This window comes from Panulirus ornatus, chromosome 4, assembly GCF_036320965.1.
Source record: "Panulirus ornatus isolate Po-2019 chromosome 4, ASM3632096v1, whole genome shotgun sequence".
Lineage (NCBI taxonomy): Eukaryota > Metazoa > Arthropoda > Malacostraca > Decapoda > Palinuridae > Panulirus > Panulirus ornatus.
This window is the reverse complement of record NC_092227.1, coordinates 60,093,619-60,115,561: the sequence shown is the minus strand read 5'-3', so window position 1 is coordinate 60,115,561 and position 21,943 is coordinate 60,093,619. Positions and strand designations below refer to the sequence as shown.

General features: G+C 42.8%; 2 protein-coding genes across 8 annotated transcripts in view; one reads left to right on the top strand and one right to left on the bottom strand.

The window, feature by feature from the left end:
• LOC139766508 (uncharacterized) overlaps nt 1-21,943 on the top strand; it is a 1,237,960-nt gene that overhangs the window by 738,813 nt on the left and 477,204 nt on the right. The window lies entirely within an intron of this gene.
• On the bottom strand, nt 1,763-15,399 carry LOC139764531 (uncharacterized). Its single transcript, XM_071691218.1, has 2 exons — nt 15,348-15,399; nt 1,763-2,820 (listed from the first exon to the last, which is right to left on the bottom strand). Exons 1-2 carry the CDS (start codon nt 15,357-15,359, stop codon nt 2,164-2,166), a joined length of 669 nt encoding a protein of 222 aa, XP_071547319.1. The 5' UTR covers nt 15,360-15,399; the 3' UTR covers nt 1,763-2,163.

Here is a 21,943-nt window from a genome sequence, read left to right as displayed (position 1 = left end):
CCCCCGCCTTTACTTTTGAAAATTTAATTATTTTTTGCGTTTTTTTTTTCACTCATTTTGGAAGCGTCAGTTTTCTCTTGTGTATTTCCTCTAAAGTTTACGTTTTCTTTCTGTCTTTTATGACTAATGTGCAGGTTACATTTTCAAGACGTCTACTTATGCAGTAACTGTATGTCTGTGGCGACCCACTCTGACGTTTGAGTCTCCACTGTGTGATCATGTGCAGGACCTGGGTCGGGGTAAGATACACCAGCCATTACCGTGCTAGTAGACACAGAGGAGATGCCTCATTCCAGAGCTCACCTTGTTGTCAACTGCACAGATATAGTTACTCTCTAGGTGATGAATTTGTTATCAGTAAATTATCTACGTTGCTATAAACGCCGAAATAGTTAAAGTATTTATCTCTGAGATAAAAGTATTTAATTTTTTTTTTTGGGGGGGATGGGTGAAGTTTTGGTGACTGTATAGTGTATTTTATGGTATCGAGGAACCGCCAGTTGGCCAATTTTGTTTCATAGCATTGTTGATATTCACTATAAGATCCGTTTTCTTCTTTTCCTTGTTACGATGATATGACGAACCTTTTCTTTTCTTGATATGTATCATCAATATGCGTTACTGTGCACTGGTCTACCATGAAGTTCATTCGCCGTGTCTCTAACCACGGCATAAATTCATCTAACTATTTTGTTAGTCTTAAAAACAGTATTGCTTTGTCTGGGCTGTGATGTGCTAATTTCGTGTTGTCGACAAATTTTAAGAGAATCTTACGCTCGGGTTCCGTCTCCACATCGTTTGTGCTCGTGATGGTAGTAAGGATGGAACCTTGTGGTGACCTGCTCGTCACGCTGAGCGAATCGGATGCTTTTTTCAAATGACGTCACTGGGTGTTTTCTATCAACAAGGTGGTTCACGATCCGCGAGCATTCTCGAACCCTTCTTCCGTGTGATTCGATCTCGGTTAACAGACTCGTCGTATGTGGCACTTTGTCGAACACTGTGTAATAAGATCTTAAGGAAATTCTTCATACCAATATATACGACCAGAGAGCTCTAATTTAAGTCATTAAACTTGATCTTTCATTATGCTCTAACTATTATTTTCCCTCTTTCAACACCTGCACCCTCCTCTTGACCTTAACCCGTTTTCTCTTGTATGTCTCCCAATCATTCGCTTACCCTTGCTATAAGTAACGACCACAGACTTTTATTTATTTTTTAGATTTTTTGCTGGCAGCTTAACCGTCGTCCCAACACTCGCTATCCTCTCTCATCTGCCCACCTCCCACCTTCTGCATGCAACACACTGCTCTCGCACATGTCCGTACTGCCTCCCATTCCTCAACCACTCCCCTAGTTTCATATATTCTCACATTTTGCCACTCGACACTCATTTCCTTCTGGTATCACTTGAAACAAACCTCTTTCCCAAGGTCCCTTACTCTCATCACCCTCTTTTCACCCATATCATTTCCTCTTCTCCAAAAGCCCCTGCAGAGATCTTCACCCTCACCTCCACCATGTTATGATCACTCGTCTCACCAGCTGCCCCTCTCAATACATTCACGTTAAAATGTCTTTCTTTTGAACGCCTGTCAGTTAGAACTTGAGCCAGTTCCCACTTGACTAGGAACAACAGTGACACATTAAAGGGTGTAGCTCATTTGTCACTTGTTCATTGACACTTGTGTGACCAGTGCCCAACTGTCTGTGTGTGTGTGTCACGCTTTCACCTGTGATGTGACAAGGATACAGGATGAGAACGTAATGCAATAAATACTTTATTCTACTGATGCAATGTGTTGCTGTAGAAGAATCCCCCCTGGGCTAACCCCAGCTTGTTACAGAGGCAAGGAATCATTACAGTTGAGTCATTACCGTGAAGGCAGGTGTTAATGTGATCCACCTGCAGGAGGTTTACACCGCGTGTGAAAAATCACCTTTGGCGCGGTTGTATCTTCAAAGACCTTCTCACGCCAAAGAAGTCTACACTACCCTGCCACAAGAGTAGCGCAGCCTTGGTTTGCAGGTAACCTTTAGAAGGATCTCTGGTAACACCAGGACTGTTTTCATAGAAATTGGTCTTGGTCTTGGGTGAAATAAATAGATAAATAAATCCTGAAGGTATACATCGTACTGGTAACGGAAGGTGAACATGCATCAATCTCGGATTACGATTCTTGGGAGGTTGTCAAGAATGGAGGTCGGGTCATCGAGCTCAAACTGTGGGAAGTCGGCCAGGGTTTCATTGAGGGGAGCCGTATCGTCCACGTCGAATGCGTCCACGTAATCCACGACGGCATTCATCAGTGAGGGAACAAACTCCTCGGCAGCCTCCAGCTGCGCTTCTTCGTCGCCGTTGAGAGACCTGGACCTGCCCTCAACGACGTTTCTCGCTAAGGGAAGGAAGGAGAGCGTGATGTCCCGCATCGTCTCCGCCGCCGTGTTATTGGTGTCCTTCGTTAGGGAATCCATCAGGATGGGTAAGAAACCCGACACTAGCTTGATGGTGTCACGGCTGGTGATGTAGTACGTCTTGGGCCCGTCGCCATCGCTGCTACTGGCTCTCGAGGCCAAGAAAGGATTCCGAGGGACAGGCGAAGCTGTGCTGGGAGACGATCGCGATCCGAAAAAGTAGTTGGGACTGGATGATCTCCTGCTGGCAGAGGAAGCGGATGATGATGATGAGGAGGAGGAGGAGGCTGGGGCGGGAGCAGAGGCTGAGGTAGGGCCTCGGGATGTGTAAGTCTGACGCTTCACAGGACCGCTAGGGGCACCTGCAGCCAGGGCCGTCACGACCACCACGCACAGCGCCACCTGGAATGTGGTTGGCAAAGGTTAGGAGGAGTGATGGTAGTGATGTGATGTTACATGTGAAGATATTTGAAGAAAAAAAAGAGTAAACTTTTTGTGTGTGGTAGTTGAATATTGTTGCATGAATGACGAATATATATATATATATTTATATTATTTTGTTTTGCTTTGTCGCTGTCTCCCGCGTTTGCTAGGTAGCGCAAGGAAACAGACGAAAGAAATGGCCCATCCCACCCCCATACACATGTATATACATGTGTATGGGGATGGTAGTCCCACACACGCATGTATACATACCCATACATCTCAATGTACACATATATATACACACAAGACACACACATATATATATATATATATATATATATATATATATATATATATATATATATATATATATATATATACACATGCACACAATTCACACTGCCTTTAGTCATTCCCATCGCCACCTCGCCACACATGGAATAACATCCCCCTCCCCCCTCATGTGTGCGAGGTAGCGCTAGGAAAAAACAACAAAGGCCACATTCGTTATATATATATATATATATATATATATATATATATATATATCCCTGGGGATAGGGGAGAAAGAGTACTTCCCACGTATTCCCTGCGTGTCGTAGAAGGCGACTAAAAGGGAAGGGAGCGGGTGGCTGGAAATCCTCCCCTCTCGTTTTTTTTTTTAGTTTTCCAAAGAGGGAACAGAGAAGGGGGCCAGATGAGGATATTCCCTCAAAGGCCAAGTCCTCTGTTCTTAACGCTACCTCGCTAATGCGGGAAATGGCGAATAGTATGAAAGAAAAAAAAAAAAAAAAATATATATATATATATATATATATATATATATATATATATATATATATATATATATATAATATTTTTTTGTCTGACGAATATCGTTGCTTGCCACGAAATTTTTTTTTTTGTGCTTTGCGAATATCGTTATATGAATGACAAAAACAGTTTAGATATTTTTTTTCTTGCGCTTGATAGAAAAATTTTTACTTTATGCTTAACGAATATCTTTTCATGGAGATGATAACCTAAAAGGCGAGAGTTGATGAGACACCAACGACCGTTTTGTGCTTAAATGAGAAATAAGAAACTAATTGAGCGCTCGGGCGAAGTCTTCCTGGACACAACCAATTTGATTGTATGACCATGTATTGACACACTAATTAGGCTCTCTCTCTCTCTCTCTCTCTCTCTCTCTCTCTCTCTCTCTCTCTCTCTCTCTCTCTCTCTCTCTCTCTCTCTCTCAACGCGGAGGCATTCCACAATAAAAATCACAAACCAGCGAGGTAGCCTCGTCTCCCCTCCTGTGGCGTTGTTCGCGCGCGTAACTAATGTAGCTATCAGAAGGGGATGGATGTCTTGCCCATGGCTCCCACCTGAACCAGAAACAAAGAGTATCACTCACTGTAACTCATGTGTTTACTCGAAGGAATATCTATCAGCGCATCCATATATATCGTCGCCGTTCTTGCGGTATGTACGTAGAAGTGACTCAACCTTTACGTACTACTGAAACACGATTTACATCGGTGAATTTTCCTCTGTCTGTCGCTGCGTCATGATCAACATCGTACGTGCTGGACACAGCGGAACTCCACTTCGTTGGGTTTCATTCATTCTGGAGAGTAATTGAGTGATCGCTCGCTCGGTACGAACTTCACCAGCCAGCATCCAAGATGGTGAACTTCACCCGTGGAAGAGATCCGTGCGTTGATGGACAAGAATAAAGAACCTCGGAATATGTCCGTGATTGCCCCATTGTGGACCATGAAAAATCAACGCTCGCTGACTCGCTTGTATCAAAAGCTGGAATTATCGCCTCGTCTCGTGCGGGAGGGACGCGCTTTCCTGGTACCCGTATGCAGTCTTAAACCACCACGAGTTACCGACGCAGAGGGATGAAGGGGGATGTTCCCGAGCACGTCGAGAATCACCATAACACTGGGTGCCCTCCAGCAATGTTCTCCTCCTGTGATAAACGCAGACAACAACACACCGAGGCCGAACGCCGCCGCGACCAGCCTACCTTGATTGAGGGAAGGGAAGGAAACCTCCCCCTTCTCCCTTGTCTTTGTCAGTCCAGCGGGGTAATGATGGTGGAGGCCAGAGCTCTTTTCAAGTCGGGATACCTTTTAAGAAGACCCCGCGGGCCCCCACGGGCTTGCCAGCCAGCCACCATATACATTGGCTACCTTATGCTAGACCGCCACATAAAGCTGTCGTATGAAGCAGAGAGAGAGAGAGAGAGAGAGAGAGAGAGTTGAGCGTACAATAGTAGTATATGGAAGTAAGGGATCTCAAGCAGAGAAGTGAACAGAAGCAAGGATAAGGAAGGAAAAGAAGATAATGAAAGAAAAACATTAAAACGAAGAGGCACTGGTTAGAAGCAGCGCCGAGAAACGATAGAAAAACAGATAGAAGATGGACTAAGAAAGGAAGGTGGAGAAACAAGACTAGATATGAAAGAGGAAAAAGGAATGCAGACAAAACCAGCCTGGGAGGAGCAGTGAAAAGGCTTCAGGGTTAAGCAAGAAGCAGCAAAAAATGAAGAGGACTGATGTAGAAGCTGAGTAAATATGGACTCGTGGAGGTGAGAAGAAAAGAAGTAAGACTAGACAGTTTAGATGCCGAAACTTTATCTCTTCTGAACAGTTGATCCGTTCATACAAGGGATTGATCGGTCCTTGTATGGAGTACTGCCTTCATATGAATCTGGGGTGGTTCTAGCTCTGTATCCTTACTTGACAGAGTTGAGCAGAAAGCCGTCTGCCATATAAACTCTCCCAGGCTAACTTCCATACTTGACCCCCTTTCCCTACGCCGCATTGTTGGTTCACGTTCCCTCTTATATAAGGTTCTTGCTCCCGAGAGCTGACTCCTTGTGTGTCTCCACCACTACCTAGACCACGCAGTAATCTGCAAGCTGCTGCGTCACGTAATTATTATGTAGCCATCAGCAACTCAAGGGTTGGCCGTTTTGGAACCTGCTTCTTTCCCTACACGTCGAAGCTCTGGAACTCTCTACCTTCTCATGTCTTTCCCGATAACTATGGCCCAGCACATTTAGATTACAGGATTTACACCTCAAAATTCGTAAATACTTTCCCTTGTCTTTCCTTTTTCCGTCTCATAATTGTCTTCATATTTCAGTTAGGTCCCGGCCTTCCTGTAGACTTTTGACCGTGACTGGAGCCTTCATCATGAGATAGAAAGGCTCAGGCGAGGATGAAAATGAACGAATGTTAACGAAATACGCGTGAAACGACTTGCCGGGGGGCGGGTCTTGGTGTGTGGGCCCCGGATGCCAGCTGATTAGGTATGGTGAAGAGGGCGTCCCACACTGTGCTGCGGAGATGCTTATTATGGACCTCGTAGCATCACTTGCTGGACCGGCAGGTCAGCGAAACCCATGATTAAGCACTGGGACTTGCAGGTGGTGTGGATAGGCAGGGAGGGAGGGCTCGGGTTGCAGAGTGGATAGCGCAGGGAAAGTGAACAGAAGAAGAGAGACGCATGGAAGATGATGACCAGAGGACCAAAGACGCGAGACTAGACACAGGGAAGATGATGACCGGAGGACCAGATGTGAGCGGAAGCACTGAGAGTTTTCAATGCTGATAAAATACCAGAGGTCACCAAATGCACTAACGCTGGGGAAAGGTGTGCAGTAGCACCATGTTATAACAGGCTCAAAAGCACGGACTTCTTTTTTTTTTCCCCACCTCCTCCATGATTGTAGCAGGTCTGTGTACGTGTCAGTGTGTCCATGTTTCTCCTTGTGCAATGTAGGTTCGGATGGAAACCCAGATTCCACGTCAGCGTTAGGGAATACAGCATAGTGCAGTTTATCTGATAACGATTACGTGTTGCCACGTCTCTTGATCTCGGCGGCGCCATTAAATCTTACTTAAACCTTGTTGAAGGAGACCATTACATGAGGCACATTGTGCATTAAGATCACATCACTGATAATCATCCGACTAGATGTTCTCACTGCCAGTATTAAGGTCAGCTTAAATGTTTTAGTGATTTTCGTAATCACTGCCTAATACGAGATCAGGTGGAAGCATTATGTGCCAGGGTGTGTCCAACTGGACGATTAATCTCTGCTTGATCATCTTTATGTGTTTTGTGAGACTGAGTAACTGATTTATAATCAAGAGAGTCGTACAGACTGGTAGTAATTTCGTTTTTCATGATAATATAGTGGTGGAGTGGTGGTATGCACGTAGACAATTCATTATAATGAAAATATGAAATTCACAGACGAGTTGAATTGCACTTCACTCCAAATTAGCTTCCATGCTTTACTACAGAGCCTCAAAACCTTCACCCTCGTTGTTGGATGCGAGAGGAGTACTATGTCACTAGACGTTGTCGTTCCCATCACACGAGGCCACAGTCACTAAAGGGGGAGCATCACTCTCTGTACGAGACCACACTCAGTACACGAGGCCGGAGACTCACTTCTCAAGGTTACATTCACTGCATGAGGCCGCTTTCACTGCACAGGGCATAAATTTCACATACCGCACTCACTGCACGAGACCGCGCTCACTTTATATTGGCTGCATGTCAGTAATATCCTCAGGTCTACTAGAGTCAACACGTTATCATAAGCCAAGTCTCCAGGAACTAGACGATTCACTTCTGTTATTACAGTCTAAACTTACTTCACCAGCCAAAACGTAAGTAATTATGGTAACAGTATCCCAAGAAAATAGCCTCATACAGACAGCTTATATAGAATGTGACCGATTGAAGTCTTTCTTCGTCTGTTAGTGGCGCATCTTGGCGAACAAGTATGAAAGAGAAAACAAAAGTAAATCGAAAACGATATGATCTGTTGACACCATAGACCGAAGGGCGCCCTAGAGCATGATGTAATAAGAACTGGTGACTGTTTTAATTGTATGGTGAGCACTGTGAGGTCTTGTTAGACACTAAGTCTTGGAGGTATCTGCTTCATAAAGAAGTGACATTCTTCGCTCCGGAGCCATCGGGGTCGCCCGTAACTGGCCGGACCATCTCAGTCATATCTTTGGGTTCCCGTAGTTGATGCGGTGCCCATACGTGAGAGGCATATACCATCTGTCTGTTCCATGATGACCTATATGTAGCAGTAAGCCTTTTATTGCACTGAAACTCGGAGGTTTGGCGTTCTAGATTGAAGCAGCTAATCAGGTTATATTCACTCTTGATGTTGTCATGTGTCCGTGATCAATTGTCAAATGGAAAAATAAGGGTCTAAGCATTATTCATTGAAGGAAAGGGAGCAGTACCTATGAGCAGATGTAAATTTCTGATTTGATTATAAATGTTTCGTTGGCTACTAAGTCATTCATGGCGTCCCATCTTGTGTTCTGTTCATAATGTTTTATTACTTCTTGTAATATATTTTGCTCTTCTTTTTATAAGTGTATTAGTGATCGTAATCAGTTTATTATTGAAATGTGATACGAATTTGGGTTTGGTGGTTAGAGACGTCACTCTCGACTTCTAGCTAGAGGTAGCCACGTCTACGTAGCCTAGTGTATCAACCGAATCAGTCATCTCAGGACGTAAGCCTGGGCTAATGTGTTAAGGGGCGAGACCCACCGTAGAGGAAGGCGGTTGGGATCATGACATGTGGGGGCCTGTGAGGGAGTTAGATTGTGCCATTATAGTGTTAACTACTGTACTTGTGTGGATAGGTTCAGGTCAGGTCATTTATTGTGTTGTGCGCAAAATACCTGTTGTCAATTATGACAGAAAATAATGTGAACAAGTTTGAGGCCGAGATTGGCACGAGTGAACGTGAGGATGAGAGTAGAATTTGAATTTAAGATGCAGATAAAGAGGTTAGGTTGAGAAAGATAGAGGCTGTTGCACAGATGGGTTTCAGGCAAGCCAGTAATAATGTGGATACCAGAGTGAACCATTTGCCAGAGTTTATAGAGGAGGAGGCAGATTTCTTTGATCAGTTTGAGAGAATGGCTACTTTGAAAAGTTGGATAAGAGTGACTGGGCAGTTCTTGTGCTTACTAAATTCAGATGGTAAGCAAGAGGGGCATATGCATGTTTAAGTGTAACAGATTTGTGTTGATTGTATAGTAGTCAAAGAGGCCGTGTTAAAAAGTATTCAGTTGAGTCCAGAAGCCTACATTAGAAGGTTTAGAGGTCTGAGGAAATAAACTGAGCAGACTCATTTAGAATTAGCGAGATATGTGAAAGGAAATTCGACAAGTGGTGCGTGCAGATCTGCAGATGCCCATACCATGGAAGGCTTGAGGCAAATGATTTTGCGAGAGCATTTTAAAGGAATTATTACATCTTGATATTGAATATGAAGTCAATATATGGACAAAGTTAAGGATCTTTTAAGAGGCTGCACGTTTAGCAGGTCAACTGGCAATCGCATATGAAATGTACAGGGAAGAGACATCAAACAAACAGAGTCGATAAAAACAATTTAGTTATCAATCCAGTAACAAAGGTCAACCAAACCAAGTAAAGGGTTCAAAACAGCAAGGTTCAAATCATTATTATAAGCAAAAATGTGGGTCATAATGTGGAAGGTCAACCACGAACAAATGTCACTACATGACCCTGACGGTCGGCGGGAGAGGCCAGCAGTGAGATGTGGGGAAACAGGTCATGTGAAATTTCAGTGTGAAAGCACCTCATAATCAGTCAGCTGGGTTAACTGTTGCTTGGGAAGCAGCCTCGGGAATATCCATAGTGAGGTAAGAGTTACCAGGGACAGTGAAGTCAAAAGGTGTGTGGTTAGTTTTAAACCATTTTTGACTGAAGGGGAACTATCACCGAAGAGGCTCCTGAGGGGGAAATTATGATCCTCTGGCACACCGGAGATAACCAGAGCCCAGTACTTATGAAATTGCTTGAGTGGACGGTAGAGTACTACTCTAGTGAGGAGGTTAATGTTAGAGGGTAAGGAGCAGGACTGATCATTACGTAGCAAAATATTAATCTTGAGACGATGTGTTAATGGTGAAGTTCGTATGAGTGATGATGACCATCCTGTCCATGTAGTGGACATGTTGTTAGGAAAAGCTTTGGCTGGAGACAGAGTAGTTGCAGAGCCAAAAAATGATTGACAATCCCCTTGACCTTGTTGAACCTAATTCTTTTGATTTGTTGGTCCCTGAAACAAATGTTGATGTCTCTGTTCGTGAAACTGATAGAACGGAATGTTCCGGTGATGTAAAGTGAGATCCTGACAGGCGTATTAATACGTGCCTGTCAGGCTTACATTATGTATGTTATGAATATTGCAGTGTGAAAAATACTGATGTATATCCTGCTTGTGTTGTTACTAGAGCTATGGCTAAGGTTAGAGATGTTGATGGTATATAGGGCTAGGTGAACTATTTGAGGAGAGATGTGATGTCAAGTTAGGTGACAGAGTGAAGTCAAAAGTGGATTAACTTCCAGATTTCAAAGTTGATAGATATGAGTTGATAAAGTTTCAGTTGGGAGATAGTAGTTTGAAGGAAGGTTGGAATGAAGCAAAGAGAAATGGCCAGTTGGATGATGCGTCTTTTGGATTCTATACTCATAGTGGTGCGTTAATGATCAAGTGGAGACCTACAAGTGTTCCAACGTCAGATCAGTAGATGAAAAAAAACAACTTTGAAGTTCCTCGTGTGTATAGGGATAATATCATTACTTTAACCCATGATTCTAGTTTATCTGGACATTTAGGAATAAGGGAAACTGTTAAGGAGGCTACTGACGCATATTTCTATCGGCCTGGTACTGAGAAAGATGTTGCTGAATTTTGTAAAAGTCGTCCAACTTGTCAGAAAGTAGGAAAACCCAATCAGCTTATTTTCTCAGCTCCACTAAAACCTGTTCCAGCTTTTGGCATGAGTTTTAGTAAAATCGTAATTGATTGTGTTGGACCTTTGCCAAAAACTCGAAAAGGAAATATATATATATATATATATATATATATATATATATATATATATATATATATATATATATATATATATATAGAGAGAGAGAGAGAGAGAGAGAGAGAGAGAGAGAGAGAGAGAGAGAGAGAGAGATATTCCTAAGAGTCCACAGGGAAAATGAAACACGATAAGTTCCCAAGTGCACTTTCGTGTAATAATCACATCATCAAGGGAGACACAAGAGAGAAATATGACAGTCAGCTGATATATATCTATATATTCATGAGTAGATAGATAGATAGATAGATACTTAGAATGATAGATGGATAGATTGACAGATAGATGGAATGATAGATTAGTATAGACATTTCGTTTACCTACGAGTTTGAATCCATCATTACTGAAGAATTATACTGACAGTCATTTTTGATGTTTTACGTCTCTTTGCATCAAGACGGTCGAATGCTTGATCATTTGGAAAGCCTACATCAGGTCATCTCTGAAGCTATTTTCTAAGCTAAGTATGTTTTCAAGCTCGAGGTGGCTTCTTGGGTCGAAGCCTTGATGATTTTAAAGGCCTGTATCAGGTCGCCTCTGAGTATTGCGTTCAGAGTCGAGATGTGGCTCTCTTAGTTCGGGAGGATCACCTTCGTGGTTTACTGATATACACTATTTCTTCTACGTCTGCTTTCCTTTTTTTTTTTTTTCTGAAGTAACTTGACCAAAGCTGAGCATGATAGTGAAGGTGGGGATGCACCACTGAGTTGTGAAGAGGGAATGCCATTCCTACAAGGCTTAGAATTTTGTTTTCTTTTTTCTTGGCTTTCACAACACCTCAGTGGACTCTTCCCTTGCCTCTAGGTCTTATCTTCCTCATTCACTTCATGAAGCTCGCCAGAATTCACACTAAAGTGTCTCTTTTCGTTTCTCACGCCAGTGTATGAAACTTTACACCTCTCCGTATCAGAATTCCTTTGTCGCTTTTGAATCGAAGTCTTTCGAAGTCAGCTCGCAGCAGTACACGTTCAAGCACAAGCGTCTTGTCGTCGTCTTACTTCCTCGTTTGGCGTTGTCTGCGAATTTCGATGCCTGACAGTATAGCCCCAGTATCAGTGTTACCAGTACAGCCTATGCTAAGACTCTTCCCTGCGACCCACTGTGTGTTATAGCTAATCGTTCTGTGGCTTGACCGCTGACCGTGGTTTATCGCCACTCAGTCAACACTCCCCCAGCTGTGGAATTCCGACACAGGCTGCCCCCGGGTGACTTGAATTTTGCTTGTGTATCTCTGGCGAGGGAGTTTATCCAGTGCCTCCTGGCAATCTGATCACGTATCATCATCAACCGCTCGACTCTCGTTACACGTATTGACCGTATCATAATAGAAGTCACAGATATTTTAGACTTGAACGATTACTATAGGAAGCCATAAAGATGACAATGTTTTTCGCGATTTTTTCTCAAACGATGGTTTCCATAGGTTTAACATAAATGAGTATATATATATATATATATATATATATATATATATATATATATATATATATATATATATATATATATATATATATATAAGCGTACATAATACCCTCCAACAGCCAAGACTCCAACCCAGAACCTTTTGTGTGGTTCGGGAACGCTAAACACTCGGCTATGATCGCCACTAATAGGGAAATGACTATTCGATTACAAGTAACGGAATGCCCTTTCGTCTCACATCCATGAGCAACGGGGTTTAGACCAGTCAAATCCCATCAGGCCTGGCTGTTGGAGGATATTATATGTATATAAGTATATCAGGAGTAGTGTGTGGGACCTGCCAGTGAGGTAACACACTAAGGTCACGGTACGTTATACATGACTGCTCGAGAGTGTTTCTATGCAAATGATGCCATTGCTCCACCGCTTTTGGAGTCGGGTACCGCAGTTGGGTGAGAGAGAGAGAGAGAGAGAGAGAGAGAGAGAGAGAGAGAGAGAGAGAGAGAGAGAGAGAGAGAGAGAATACTTACTAACTACTGCTAACGACGAGATTTTTGCCAAATGGCATGGTTATTAGAACGTAGGGGTATGTGTTACCAGACTCCTCCACTCTGCTGGTGGAGGTTATTCGGCGTGTGAAAAGCCACCTTCAGTGAAGGTTTATCATGATCAGTCGACGAAGCAGAGCATAGTCTCGTCAGACTACTGTTGTCTAGGAAAGAAAAATAAAGTCCACCTCGTCCTTGCTACTTAGTGTAGCGCAGCCATGAAGCTGCAAAAGCTTCGTGTGTGTGTGTGTGTGTGTGTGTGTGTGTGTGGAAAAAAAAAAAACGGGAAAATGAAGCACGATACGTTCCCAAGTGCACTTTCGTGTATTGATCACATCGTCAGGGGAGACACAAGAATGAGATAGAAGACGTAGAACAGTCAGTTGATATACAGGGGAGAGACGTAGCTGTGACCTCTTGCAATGTATATATATATATATATATATATATATATATATATATATATATATATATATATATATATAAAGTAGTGAAATAGAAAAAGAAAACGTCTCATTCTAAGAATACGAGGTTGGCGTTCGGGAACCTCAATGTACAACCCCTTGTTTGTGGTCTGGCGTCCGTCCCAAGACACACTCCCGACGCCTCAGCCGATCCTCGTTGTGGTTAGTTAACGAAGTCTGCCGCGAGGAGGAAGACAGGAGACTGTGGTCGCAAGGGCTGCCACGGAGAGGCAGACAGGATGCGCGAAGGCTATTTCAGTCTTCCTGTACACTGATGATGAGCCCGGGTATGGTCATACCTCTGCACGTCAGGAATATCACACAACCGGTGGTATATCATTAGAAGGAGATGCACGTACATACGGGCGCGTTTACACACACACACACACACACACACACACACACACACACACACACACACACACGCATATGTGTAAAACTCCCTTCCTATGCAGTAGAAATAGGTCATTATGCACTATATATATATATATATATATATATATATATATATATATATATATATATATATATATATATATATATATGTATATAATGGAAAAGATCACAATTTTGGGCGTGATCAAGTATATTCCTATGATCATGTGCACGGGGAAGATGAAACACAAGTTCCCAAGTGCACTTTCGTGTAATAATCACATCATCAGGGGAGACACAAGAGAGAAATTTAACAGTCAGTTGATATACAACGAAGAGACGTAGATAGGACGCCATTTGGTAAACATGGAGTTCTAGCTACGTCTCTTCGTTGTATATCAACTTACTGTTATATTTCTCTCTTGTGTCTCCCCTGATGTGATTATTACACGAAAGTGCACTTGGGAACGAACTTAACGTGTTTCATTTTCCCCGTGGACTCACAGGAATATACTTGATCACGCCCAGAATTGTTATCCTTGAGAATAGACACTGAGAAGAGACAAGATAAAAACGATGACACAAATTGCAAACCTAAACAGTTGTGTCTTATGATAAAAACATTCGTGAGGGATACATAGAGGAGAGATCCTCAGACATCAGGACTACGTTACACATTGTTACGACACGATACACTGAAGTGCAACAAACTCGTGAAATATCGTGAGAATCCTTGGAAGTCTTTGCCATGATGAGAAAACATGTATCTATCGAAACTCGTCTCTTTAAGGCAATGTTTGGCTTAAACGCAGAAGTAAATCCCTAGTCCTTTGGGTTGGTGCTATGAAGACTCTGTGACGTGTTCGTCGTCGGCTGGGCTGTATGATACACGATTGAAAGTAAAAGATGAATGTAAAGTAGTCCTGCCCTGTGGAGTCAGGGTGATGATGATCGAGAGACTGAAGCGCATCGCCAAAAAAAAATATAAAGAATTATTCTCTGCAAATTTCTCTCTCTCTCTCTCTCTCTCTCTCTCTCTCTCTCTCTCTCTCTCTCTCTCTCTCTCTCTCTCTCTCTCCATAGCTGGAGATATAGAGGCGACTGAAGGTGGCGAGTGATCACGTGTGTCAACGGGCGAATCCGTCGCTTGATCGTGTGGTGGGCGGCAAGACTCCTGCAGGCGAGACGTGACGGACCGGGGGAGGGACGGACCACCGGCTCATTACCCGACTCATTACACTGATATTGACCGATGATGAGTCGCCGTGTTGTGCCCCCGTCTCTCATCGTTACAAGGATGTGTCCAAAAGATTATGTTGAAAAAAAAAGGCACTGCACTGGGCACTTCAAGACACGGAGCCTCGCCTCGATACAAATATATATATATATATATATATATATATATATATATATATATATATATATATATATATATAAATATATGTATGTATATATATATATATATATATATATATATATATATATATATATAATATATGTATATATATATATATATATATATATATATATATATATATATATATATATATATATATATATATAATATATAAATATATATATATATATATATATATATATATATATATATATATATATGAAGGTGCGCGTTCATATGCACTTGGTTCGTATATACATACCTGTTAACGGTAAAGAGATTTTCATGCGAAAGATAACAGTTAAACGAACCAGATGAAATACACTTTTGGAAATGTGAGGCTTACCGTTAACTTCATGTTGAGCTGAGGGATTAAAGTCACTGTCAGAGGACGAGAGCCTTTATATACGTGCCGTTTTGAAGGGTTAGGTTGCCAACGGTCGCTAGTCTTAACAGCCTCTGTTTTTGGCGATAGCGTATGGAGTTGCTGCGTACTTCCGCGATATTTTAGTCTGTTGTATTTTACGACCCCTTATCATTTTTAATCTGTGATTGGCACTATTTAATGCACTTGCTGTGTTGTCAGGAAAGCCATGCGGGTATTAGGCAAGGTGTTCCTGTGTTTTGCCCTGCTATAACTCCCCTAATATGAGGAACGCGAGGAGGGAAAGGGGTTTTGGGTGGGTGAAAGACGTCCTTGACGAGAGGTCACACATGCTTACGAGGGACAGATTGCTCCTCAGATATGGGCACAGTAAGTATCTTCGCCATCAGCAGCAAGTAGAGATTGTAGTAGCGAAGAGACAACCTATAATTTGTCATTATTATCTCGTCAGTTTTTATATTCATCTCGTTTGTTTTGTCCCGTGTGTGTGTGTGTGTGTGTGTGTGTGTGTGTGTGTGTGTGTGTGTGTCTTTGCCCCTGCCATCTGAGATCCAAACCCTGGCATCATGTTTCATCTTTAACCACATAAAATGATTGTATTCTTCAGATAGCTGGCAACGCCGGCAGTCGATCATTGCGCTCCGTCCGTAATTTACAGCGGCCTAGACTTCCCTTGCGTCTGTGCCATATAGTGTAGAAAGATAATTGTGTGTCTCACACTTGCGACATAGGGAGGGGCCGATTACAGAGGTGAGGTAAAGCGAGAGAGAGTGTGTGTGTGTGTTTGTGTGTGTGTGTGTGTGTGTGTGTGTGTGTGTGTGTGTGTGTGTGTGTGTGTGTGTGTGTGTGGTAGGGACGGTAATATATCGTGAGTATAAGTCTTGATTGTCTGATGAGACTCGCTGGCAGAGTTCCAGCATAGATCTGCCAAGATGGAATGAAACATAAGGGTAAGGTATTTTTTTTTTTTCCCCCCCTGTACGCCACAGCCAAGCTTGTTTTGTTGTTAGCGAGCGGCGGAGTAGTACGCCAGCCATCCCGGCCAGGCAGCAGCAGCAACAAGCCAACTCCACCTGGCTATTGTGTACGTTTCGTGAGGGGGACTTAATGTGGTCTCTACGGGTAAGAATGGGCTTGTATATAGCACTTCTACACGCTCCTCTCATGGTTCACTGGAGCCTAATGAAAGCCGAGCCATCCTTACCATAAATTTTGAGGGGAATGGGGGAGGAGGAAGGGGTGTTTAAGGTAGGGTGTCTGACGATGTCCGTTTCGAAATTCGACAAGGCACACCTTACTAAACACCGGCGTCACCACACGAGATGCTAATCTAACATCACGAAATGCCAACATCGCCGCACGAGATGCTGGCATCATTACATGCGAGGCTAACATGATAACATGTGATGCTAACATGATAACATGTGATGCTAACATTATAACATGTGATGCTAACATGATAACATGTGATGCTAACATTATAACATGTGATGCTAACATTATAACATGTGATGCTAACATTATAACATGTGATGCTAACATGATAACATGTGATGCTAACATGATAACATGTGATGCTAACATGATAACATGTGATGCTAACATTATAACATGTGATGCTAACATTATAACATGTGATGCTAACATTATAACATGTGATGCTAACATTATAACATGTGATGCTAACATTATAACATGTGATGCTAACATTATAACATGTGATGCTAACATTATAACATGTGATGCTAACATTATAACTCCAGTTTTGTGGATCTACCTCGTGCACTGACGACTGGTGCTTACCATCGTTAAGCATCGTTTAATCATTACCATCAACCCTAGGTCCTCCAAGACATCACGAAATAGGATGAAACTGTGGAGCAATTTGATGTGTGGTAAATATTCTCACATCAAGTAAACTGACTAAAGACAATTAACTGTACCTGAAGGCTAAATACAAGTACATAATTAACATAAAGACAATTAACTGACCCAGAAGGCTAAATATAAGTACATAGTAAATGTAATTAAAGACAGTTAACTGACCCAGAAGGCTAAACACAAGTACATAATTAACCCACAGTTAACTGACCCAGAAGGCTAAACACAAGTACATAATTAACCTACAGTTAACTGACCCAGAAGGCTAAACACAAGTACATAATTAACCTACAGTTAAGTGACCCAGAAGGCTAAACACAAGTACATAATTAACCTACAGTTAACTGACCCAGAAGGCTAAATCCAAGTGCTTGATTATCATAATTATAAATGTGTTATTGTAGATGTCACATAAGATATCGGACAGACATTGGCGTTACACCGTTTATAGCATTCTTACTACAATGTATTTACTGTATCTTGTACAACGAGGCAGATGAGAGACGACGTAACATATTGTTGTACAGAAGGTTGCCAAATTAATAGTTTCAGTAAAACTTTCCCTTTTTTTTTTAGTTTACAATAAACTTTGAGAAAGGTTTAGATAACCCGTTTATTATTAGTTAGTCTGACACAAAAACAGGTTGGGTTAATCTATAGTATACTGTGTGGTCATCAGCGCGGAGTGTAAGAATATCGTGATTGATATAGTAATAAAATTTCCATTAGAAAAGCGTAAAGCCTGTGATGAATAGATAGCTGATTACTCACACGGAAGGCTATTGTTAGCGCCAGACGTTCCCACAGTCAGTGTATATGTTGCTTTCTATGTAACCCTCAGCTGGGTTACAGGTGGAGTATCGCCAGTGGACAGTTTCAGTGTGGACTCTGCTATAGATACAGCGAGACTAACCAAATCTTCGGTTATTTAACTTACAACCTTCGCGCCTTCTCCGGAGGATTCTAATGAGCCATTGTAACACCCCGTCCAAGACGTCTCATTTTCCGTTCACGGCGTTGAACCAAAGATGTTGCCTGAGCATCAGCTGATGTAAACAAAGATACTGATGATGGGATTGTGAGGGATGATTTAGAACGCCATTACAGGATTAATCTGTGACCCATTTGATAAATTTCAGTGTGTGTCATCAGGGATGGACGTGTGTGTGTGTGTGTGTGTGGGTAAATATTTTCCAGAGAGAAAATGATACGTTGATTAAGGTGGTATTTGCCGGTGTCTGTGGTCGATTTGACACGGTGCCTCGACTTCTAGAAGGTCAGTGAAAAGACCCAGGAGAAACACACACACACACACACACACACACACACACACACACACACACACACACACACGGACCACCGTAAGCGTTGCCTTGTTGTGTGATAGATGAAAGAAAAAAAAAATGTGAGAGTAAATGTACTGGAGTTGGAGGAAAGCTTTGATAACCTCCTCCGTCTCTTATGACGACCCTTGCATGCTCTCCTCATCCTCGCTTCTCTCTCTTTACCCAGACAGAAGAGAACTAGGTAGGGAAATATTCACCTGGCGGCCGAAGGAGGGGAAGTAAAGGAAACAGTCTGGGATTTGACGATTTCATCATCAGCATAAAACAACGGAAACAGATATGCAGGAATCCCGCTGAAGTGGACCAGAGAGCCACCCAACCACTATCTGAACCGAGACGTCACATGTATAGGAATCCCGTCACATGTATGAGCGTGGCGCCCAACAGAAATATCACAGGGGCGCAGCAGGAACGATGTGGTTTTCAGCGTACGCCCAGTGAAATGAGGAACCTGTAGGGAGTGACCATGCAAACCTGTAACACAAGACGAAACAGACGGCGAAAAGTATGTTCTGTATGCCCCCAAGACAGGCATTGATGCAACGTGTGTGTGTGTGTGTGTGTGTGTGGAAAACAATGGTATGGTGCAACGGGCTGTTCACGCGGGCAGCGAGCGCTACACGCTGAGCCCCTGCCTCATGGCAAAACCTCTTAAGAGATACTCGTAGGTCATACGCTTCTCTTCAATACATATGACCAGCGTTGACCCCATCGTGGGCTGGCATAATACCATGGTTATGTGGCCGAGATAGAAAGTGTTGGGATGACGATAAAGATCCCAGTGGTGACGCTAATTAGCCACCCAGGTCCATTACCGTTACAGTATTAATGAAAATGTTGATTAACTGCCAGTTTTTGCTGCCACTCTGATACATTGATTATCTTTATACATATATATTTTCAACCTTCATATGATATTACAGGTTCCTAAATCTGTAGTTAGACAAGGTCAATATTAGTCACTAGCGTTTAACCATATCAAGTGGCCACCAAGGTTGATGGGTTATTAATTTGGGCTGTAGTTCTATTAGCGCCCAGGGGTCTGTTAAGGCCGCCAACGTAAACTTATAACCAATGAAGGGGGGAGGGGAACGAATTGTAAAACACCTCTTTCAGGTGTTCAGTGTGTCCCCCTTGAACTCAAGAATATTTTCTACATTGAATGTTTATACTTATATATTATTCCTCACTTTTACCAGCAAATGAATCATGATTTTTTTCGAGGCTTGGTCAACAGGAGTTTGGAGTACATAAAGCATTGTCAGATATAATCAGGTCGCTTTCGAGAGTGTATGGTCGTGTTAGGTCCGGGTCAGTTACTGAATACGACAACATGGAGGTGACAAAATATCCTTCTGACCCACCCATCTCACTCAGCAAGTGTCCCAGGAATAATATGTATATATTATGTAGCTTAGCGGTAGCATTCCCGCCTGTTGCACAGTGGTCCCGGGTTCGATCCTGGCTGTTGGAGGTCTGTATGTCCTATGACGGTGCGCGTTCCTATGCACTTTGTTCGTATATATATATATATATATATATATATATATATATATATATATATATATATATATATATATATATATATATATATATCATACTACCAAAGATCCATCTGACCACACACACACACACACCCATGTGCCTCTATCTGAGGGCCGGTTTGGTGTGCTCTGTCATCCCATTCCACTACACGCCTGGTGAGGGGGTATTCTGTACAACTCTCAGATGCTTTCGTGTTAAGACTTATGGGCTAGACATTGGCCTCCGGCGATATTTCGATCCCATTATGGTTTTTTTTTACTGAGTTTCATTGTTGCAGGAGCTCCACGCTGACACAGTGGTTGTGTTCTTGCTTAGAAGGGTGGAGAGGTGACCCGCATGCTTAAAACATCGTGTGATGATTCGAAGGCAGAAAGTAGTCGTTAGTCTTGTATTTCTAACTAATTCTAACCGATTTCAAAGGCTTCGGTCCCTTTCAGATGCACCACAATGTAGCCAGGCATTTTAACGGATTACATAGATAAAGTAAAAAAAAGAAAAAGGAAGAATGGAATACTATAGTGATATCCGGAGAGGGAAAGAGAGAGAGAGAGAGAGAGAGAGAGAGAGAGAGAGAGAGAGAGAGAGAGAGAGAGAGAGAGAGGACGTACATGTTGCGAAAGACGTGAGGTTGTTGGGGGGGTGGGAGGTAAAGATTCGTAAAGGTTAATGATACTGGGAAGGAAGCAGGGAATCCGAGCGACCTACCCGTGAGTTGCCAAGGGCCACGTAGTAATTGCAGGAGCAACTGACGTGGCGAGAGAATGGCGATGGGCCACGCTGATCCTAGCCTGTGGTTGACTTTTGAGAGAGAGAGAGAGAGAGAGAGAGAGAGAGAGAGAGAGAGAGAGAGAGAGAGAGAGAGAGAGAGAGAGAGCCGCCTGGCTCTACGTGTCAGCGGTGTCGCGTGAGAGATCTCGAAGGGCGTCATGCCACTGCTGGAGGCACTCCACAGCACAGTACGGCCTGGGGGAGGATTACGACAGTTTGTCTTTAAATAGGTTACTCAGCCGACTGGTCAATAGTTCTCTCTCTCTCTCTCTCTCTCTCTCTCTCTCTCTCTCTCTCTCTCTCTCTCTCTCTCTCTCTCTCTCTCGGACACCGAAATCGCAACTCAAATACTGATATATGATTCAATTTCTCTCCATAAGAGAGCAACATACTGTTTTCAGCTCTTTCTCTCTTTGTTTCCATTCTTATTTCCCAGAAATTTTCATCCTTATTTCCCAACCGTGAACTTTGACCTGACCTATAAGGTCGACGTCAGGTCGAAGGCCAGGGTATAGTGATGAGGTAGTTGACTTCACCCTGCGAGAGGGTCAGGTCGAAGGCAAGGAGCGTCGAGGTATTGTGATGACCTTTGACCTGACCTGGCCGGAAACGGTCAGGTCAAAAGCCTGTAATGGCAAGGGTGTATTGAACATCAAGATGGGACATATCATCACCTGAATTCATATAGATATTGATATGTATATGTATATGTATATGCATATTTGCGTGTGTGGACGTATGTATATACATGTGTATGGGGGGGGGGGGTTGGGCCATTTCTTTCGCCTGTTTCCTTGCGCTACCTCGCAAACGCGGGAGACAGCGACAAAGTATAATAGAAAATAAATAAAAATAATAATTGATATGAATTGATTGAATAACATACGTTGACAGACGTTAGCGGGTACACACACACACACACACACACACACACACACACACACACACACACACACACACACAGCCCACCTCTTGGCCATTATGTATCAGTGCCGTGGTCTGGTCGCCCTTGTGTGG